The sequence below is a fragment of the Rosa rugosa genome, chromosome 2 (genome assembly GCF_958449725.1).
Source record: "Rosa rugosa chromosome 2, drRosRugo1.1, whole genome shotgun sequence".
NCBI lineage: Eukaryota > Viridiplantae > Streptophyta > Magnoliopsida > Rosales > Rosaceae > Rosa > Rosa rugosa.
In genome coordinates, this window is record NC_084821.1 from 44,816,968 (window position 1) to 44,824,349 (window position 7,382).

Consider the following 7,382-nt stretch of genomic DNA (forward strand, 5'->3'; position numbering starts at 1 on the left):
GAGTCTCCCAATGTCTCTTAGCATCAACAAAATTTTTGCATTCTTGTATAGTTGCGAAACTAAATTTTCTAACAAAGGATTGATGTTTAATGTATCGAATATGGACTAAATTCTGCTTACTACCCTGTGCTTTCAAGGGTTCATCAGTTTAGTCTCTGCACTTCTAATTTAATCAGAAAAGTCCTTGCACTCTCCAATTTCATCAAATCGATCCAATCCATCACCACTCCGTCAATTTTCGGGGAAAATTTCCAAACAACCATCTGCATTCACAACACTAACGCGTTGGCGGGCTGCCTAACGATAGGTAGTTTAGGAATTTTCCTTGTGAGAAGGTCCCACGTCAGCATTTTAACAGCGAAAATTGACGGAATAGTGACGGATTGGATCGATTTGATGAAATTGGAGAGTGCAAGGACTTTTCTGATTAAATTAGAAGTGTAGGGACTAAACTGATGAACCCTTGAATTCAAGTACAAGGTAGGAAGCAGAATTTAATCCATCGAATATATGGAAAATTCTACAATGTGTTAACGTATGACATGCATACAATTGCCTTAAAAGTGGTAAAATGAGTCCTCAAAATAGTATTATTAGTACTCAAAGTAGTAACATGAGTCCTTAAAGTGGTAAATTTTCTTAGTTACCACATGAGTCCTCAAAATAGTAATATTAGTCCTCAAAGTGGTAACATGAGTCCTTAAAGTGGTAAATTTTCTTAATTTACCATATGAGTCCTGAAAATAGTAATATTAGTCCTCAAAGTGATAACATGAGTCATTAGAGGGGTAAAAATAGTTGATGTATGAGAAATGTTAATATACCATAGCTTTACCCCGAATATATATGTTTGATTTTAAAGTTAAGTTATAGTGGAGGAGTGGAAGATAAATAGTACGAATGTTCCATCAATTCGGGTTCAATTGGAAAACACCCTGCCAAAGTGTTTTCAAGTACTGTAGATGAAGCCATGAAGGATTTGAAGCCCTTGCCTTGGGGTTTAGGCCTGATAATCTTGCTTATTAACTAGGTTCTGATTAGAATTGTATGTTGTACGTTCTGCTTGGGTTTGGGGTTTAAATAAGAGAGGGATGTCTGCAACATTTTCTTTTTTATTAAGGTTCTATGTTTCCTAGTGTATGTTCTCGTCTTCATTTTTTTTTTGGCACCCCTTTTTTAGATTATTCGTGGTATTCTAAAAGCTTTCGTTTTCCAAAACAATAGGATTTTCCGTTTTGTCTCCATGATTTTGGTAACCTAAATTTAATTAATGGGATTAATTGGGGTACCTTATAGCAGCATCCTTTTCAACAAGACCTTTTTTTTTTTTTTTTTTTTGAAAGAGAGTCAGTACGGCTGCCCTTAAGTCTTGATCGTTTTCAACAAGTTAATTTTCTTTAAGAGCTTTTTCTAGAGAGGCGCTCTATCCACAATACTAATTTATTTGTTTCAACAAGTTAATTTGTACATACTATTCTCTTCTAAAAAATTATTTATAAAAAAAATTTCTACGTTATTTATTTTAAAGAAAAAGTGTAAGTGCTTCTTAATGGTTATATAACTTCTGATATTAGGAAGCTAGCACATGTACAGTCGGCTGGCCCTCGACCACGGATTCTAATTTGGAGTAGTAGACATGTTTTAGAAGTAGAAATATGTGGCGTCCCAACCAATTACCAAGTTCATTAATCGATCCAAGTGATTGGTTATGTTTATTATGAAAGAGTTTATGTGGGTCTTCTAATAAGGTCAAGCCCACTAAAAATCCTTATTATGCACCACTCTTCTCTGTTTGAAATATTGCAAGAATCATGGTGAAAGTGAAACAGGCTCGGCATGAGGCATTTAGCCTCTTCAACCAACTCCATCACGATTCAGCACTCTTCCTCATTCAAACAATCAGCTACTACCATTCTCAAAAAAAAAAAAAAAAAATCAATCAATCAGCTACTACCTCCATTATATTATATTCATTCTCAACCTGACAAGTGCCTATCTTCCTTGATATGCTCACATGCATGCACCAGTAATAGTTTCTGCTTGTGCAACTGAAAACGCCCCTTATTCATTTCTAATTACCGCTCCTAGTCCCTTCAACTTCGAGTCATGATGACAAGCTCCATCTACATGTGTAATAATCGTGTTAAACCGAAACCGGTGGTTAGCTTCTTATTCTGAAACTAAATTGCCATTTCAGATGAGAAGTTACATGGATATAGTGTGAGAATACGTACAGAAGGCCTCAAAATACTGGCAGACATGATGTCATCATGTTAATTGCCTAAAAATCTGCATCCCAGAGCATAAACTTAACATCTCCACAGAAAATTATGTCAAGCCTGCTAGCATATGTTATAATTTAAAAGTAAACTGAAGAACTCTAAACAACCTGGTACCTGAGGGAACTTGAGAAGATATTAATCAGAGCAAATCAACCGTCCACAGGAACTTAAGAAATTAATCCCATGGCATTTCATTCAAGCAGAGTACTGGCGTACTTTGATGGAAAAAAAAAAACAAAATGAAACCCCAACTCACCACGATATTCATAATTAGTATTTATAAAATCTCAGACAGAACAAAATTGCCAAATCATCTGAAACATACAGTAACAATCCACTGAAAATATATTCCGGTTAATTGTTTGGTTTGTGAATGCAGAATGCGCACAATCATCTATTGGTCTAAAACTTTTAAAAAGGAAAGTAAAAGACATGTCAAATTACCAGGGAAAAAACTAAGAAAACAAGAACTCTCTACAATCCAGCATGGGGAACAAAAGAAACAAAGCCATGTGCTAAAGTTCAATTCAACATGTTATTAATTACTTGTTGCTTGCTCCTTAAAAAGATTTAGCATGGCCAAGTAAGGCAAGGCTCTCTGCAAAGCAGTCCAAGAAGCCGTAGTACTCGTATTCATTATTGATTGCAAATTCTCCAACTTTCTTTGTCTTAAGATCCACTGTTAGTAACCGTCCACCACTCATTTTGAACACTGCTTCACTACCATTCTTTTTAAAACCAAATGGCTGTAGCTGAGGTCCTTCCAGACGTATGGTAAATAATTTTGTCCAGGATTCCACAGCTCCATAATCTCTCATCACCCACATGTCGACATCAATAGTACCGAAACTCTCCAAATCTGTCCCCGTAAATAAACCAATGGACTCCATGTATCTTGAAATATGGCAATGCTTTCCTCTCAAATCTTCTGGCATCATCATCATCTCGCGAAATAACTCACTGGCCATATCAAACAACACAATAGCAGTATCCACAATGGCCTTATGCCTTCGACCCCTACGACGGTGATGCACCCAATGCACTGCACCATTGACATAAGCATATCTGACATTATCACCGTGACGCGGAAAATCCTTTGGCATAGGAGCACGAAGGATTTTCCAGTTGCCCGTAGCCAAGGACCAAATCTCTGTTTCGCCACCAAAATCACTGACAGTTCTCAAAACCTTGTAGTCCTTGGTCCGCGAATCATAGCCAAAAGCATAACTTGCTACGTTAAAGTCACTGCCACCCTTAGGGTTTGAAACACGACGCTTAGGCAAAGTCACATACTTTCTGATACAAGGGTTCCAAATTACTGCTATGGAGCCATAATAGGCAAAGTCAAAAGCAAAGCACACTAGCCCGTTACAAGTTCCCACCACATTGAAATTCTTGACTACAAGTCTTTCACCTTTGGGGAAAATTGATTCTGTAAGGTAAAGGTAAGGATTTTCGATGTTGATATAGTCACCAACGTCCCAAAGACACCAGTTGAGCGGAGGGTTTACTAGAAGGAAGTGAGGGTCGTTTTGGTTGTTGGATTGGACTTTGCGGCTGAGGTGGGTAGAGCTTTCGATCAGAGATTTCCATGACCTACACACTAAGCAGCAACGGATTACAGATTTTATGGGCAACCTTTTAAGGATTTCATGTATGGTTCCCTCAGGAAGGTGGTCTGACATTGCTTGCTTCGATTTCTCTCCCGCAATTTTGCAGCAATTGTAATTTTCGGTAGGGGAGTTGGGGATTTGGGAGTTTTATCTATATGTTGAAAACCAAAATTATGTGTGCCTGGCCCAAATATGATTACTAGTTTAGTTGTAATAGGATAAAATATTTTAGATCATATTATTAGGATTCCTTGTACGACAAGATAGTATACATGTAATCTTCTATATAAAAAGGACCCCTATTATCAATGAAAACATTCAAGTATTCTCTCCATTTCTCGTCCTTAAACATTATATGAATTTCAAAAGCAAAAATCATAGCCTAATCAAATGAAGTGACATCAACCAAGAAAATAATAATAATAATAATAATAATAATAATAAAAAAGTAGGACTCCGAAATCATCAATTATCTAAACATTTTTTTCTTCTTAATAATGTGCAATTGGCTACCTAGCTATGTTTCACTTTAGTATCAACTAGGCACTTAGGCAGGTTCATATTTCAAGCTATAAAATTAAATAAAGCCATAAAAAGTTATTAGTACTTGTAATTAGGTGCATCTCAATCTGAGTTCAATCTGTAAAGATATATATATATATATATATATATATATTCGGTCCGTTCGTGAAAATTGTATTTTTGGATGCCTTAACGATCACCGATTTGGCTGAAAATTTACAGAAATAATCTACACATTAGGACCTAAAAAATGAACGGTTGAGATGCTGAAATATAATTAAAAAATTTGTCTAATGCCTATCCCAGAAAAGACCAAAAAAATGGATCCCTTTGTGGAAGGGCCCTGTATATATATATATATATATTTTTTTTTTTTTTTTTTTTTTTTTTTTATTTGAAGGATGATCCGTAAAGATATAAAAGACCCAAACAATATTAAAGTTAATGAAAATGCTACGGTTGAGAGAGAGCCGGCCTGGGCCTCTCAGCAAATTCCTCCATCATCGATGTAGAGACTAATTTTGGTGTCAGATTCTTTGAGCAAGACTTTTGCCATTTCCTCAAAGAGATGGTGGTTTGTGAATCTGCCTGAAACTACTCCTTCTCAGAGCCAATCTGACCTTAGCGTCTCTGTTTGGGGGTAAGATGTTAGGAATGCAGTGCTGTCGTTCTGGATAGGGGAGGCACCGAGAGTTGGACGTCTACATCCAATTCGTGCGCGCCTGAAGGCGTTGTTGACGGACAAAGGCTTTGGGCTGGTGGTAGTGTGGGTATAGATGAGGGGCTAGAGATGACTCATCATTCAACCTTGGGTGGAGTGAAGACTTTCCATAAAGTGGAGGTCAGGCCAAAGTTTGAGACTTGAGTTTTTCTGCTTCTCTTTGCCAGACTAATAAGATGATGGTCGGTATTGACTACTCAGTAAGTGGGTTGGTATGAGTACTATTAAAGTTTTTGCCTTTGGTATATTAATTAGCAGATGGGAAAAAGCTGAGTGAATGTGTTTTACACTCATGCCCGTGTGAAATACAAACACCGTAGTATCGGTGGGAAAATAACAATTATTACATATATCTGTGTAAACTTTATACAGAAATTAGAGTGATTACCACATTCACACAGACGACAGTGTGAAAAGTTATTGTTACAGATAACTGTGTGAATGAAAATTATTTTGCAAATTATAATCTTGTTACTACTAACGAAAATCTGTGTATAATTAATTTATACGGATATCAGTATAGGCAAAACATTTGATACACACGAAAATCTGTGTATAAATAAATTAGACGGATATCAGTACGAGCTAAACATTTGGTACACACGAAAATCTGTTAGAAAATCTGTCCACACTGATTTCCGTAGTTAATAGTGTGAACATGTTTTTATGTAGGACCTAGTCATTTAGTTCACACTGATGTCTGTATCTTTAGATCAAAATCCACTGATTTTTTATCAATGTGAAAATAAGTATGTTTAAAATCTGTGTGGGTTGCCCATTTTGCTAGTAGTGGCACTTCGACCGCCAGAGTGTTTAAAGTGGAAAATGGAGTCCGACAAAGGGATCGGACACAGATAGACTCTATTGGCAAGGGCACCTTATAACTCATGCGGAAGCAAACTCGTACAACGAAAAACCATCTCATACCGTTTCAGATGCAAGGAGCAAAGTAAGTAGTCACTTGTCTGTGAAGACAAAGAAAATACAAAAGTGACCGAAGACTTCAGAATCTAGATGGGTTTTAACTGGAAATGAGTATGATAGTAAGAAGACGGGTGGGGATCCGGATTTGAAGAAAAAGGACAAACTCGATCCACATGCATACTGGCTTGATCACAGTATGATGAGTAATTGACTAAAGCATAGGGCTTCTGCAAGAAAAGGGATGTCAAGTGTGGTGAAGATGACAAAATGTCTTGCGTGGATTAAGGCTAGGAAAAAGAGAGCAAGAATGTGCAAGAACCGAATAGTTTGACCTCGAGCTTGGTTAACAAAATATCAATCAAGCACCAGAATCTTCTGCATGTTCATCGTTGTTCTAGCCTAGCATGTTGTACGTCCTTCATGCTACTGCCACATTTGGAGACAATTATTGGGTTCGGAATCCTCATAAACAAGTCAAATATTTGATGCTCGCTCAAGCGACAATACTCTCAAGATGAATATTGTTGGCTCGGTGCAAAATCTCTCAAAAGCGGCTGGGGGATTTATTATTAGAAATGCAAATGGCCGGCGTCCCCGTAATTGCTGGTGCAAGTAACCTGGGTCATGCTACTGCTCCGATCACTGAATGGAGTGCCTTCAAAAATGGTTTATCACACTCTTCTCTTTAACCTCAAACACATTCTTATTGACTGTGTCAACTACTGTGAAATTTATGGGCACCTTGAGACCATTATCCAAGATACAAGCACTTAGCAGAGCAATTTGAAGTCATCTCCTTCGACTACTAGAGAAGCCACTGTAAGAAAACTTAATGAACCCGACATTGTGTAGAACCTAAGTATATATTCATATATGATTTAGTTTTGAATTCAAATGTCAAGTACGTATAAGTTAAGGACTTAAGAAAATCATTTTGGTCCAACTTATCACATCTGTTAGAATTTGAAATTCATAAATACAGTTATGACTCATGTGAGTTTATCTGGTTTTTTGAAAAAGCAGTTGGGATGCATTGTCAGTTTCTTGATGGAAGAAACTGACAATACAATGCTTTATATATTAGATATTTTGGTCCCTTCTGATGCACGAATCATTCTCATCAATTAGTCCCATCACTAAGAGGATGCTAAAGGTGAAATCAGGAGAAGACTAAGATGGAAAACTCAACTGTGTCAAGAAGGTCAGTTATATCTGTTTTTTGGTGTTTATGTATTCTGCAGATACAGGATTGATATAGTGACTTCAATCCTAAGCCTAAATGCAGAATCTGATGGTGCACGGTGTTGAAGGATGTCGACA

General features: G+C 37.0%; 1 protein-coding gene across 1 annotated transcript; it reads right to left on the reverse strand.

The window, feature by feature from the left end:
- Window positions 1-2,842: 2,842 nt before the first annotated feature.
- On the reverse strand, window positions 2,843-3,967 carry LOC133730831 (F-box/kelch-repeat protein At3g23880-like). Its single transcript, XM_062158345.1, has one exon. It carries the CDS (start codon window positions 3,965-3,967, stop codon window positions 2,843-2,845), a length of 1,125 nt encoding a protein of 374 aa, XP_062014329.1.
- Between the last annotated feature and the right edge of the window lie 3,415 nt (window positions 3,968-7,382).

Excerpts from the sequence above, each read along its gene's own strand:
- LOC133730831 (XM_062158345.1), bottom strand. The coding sequence starts at position 3,967 with ATGTCAGACCACCTTCCTGAGGGAACCATACATGAAATCCTTAAAAGG.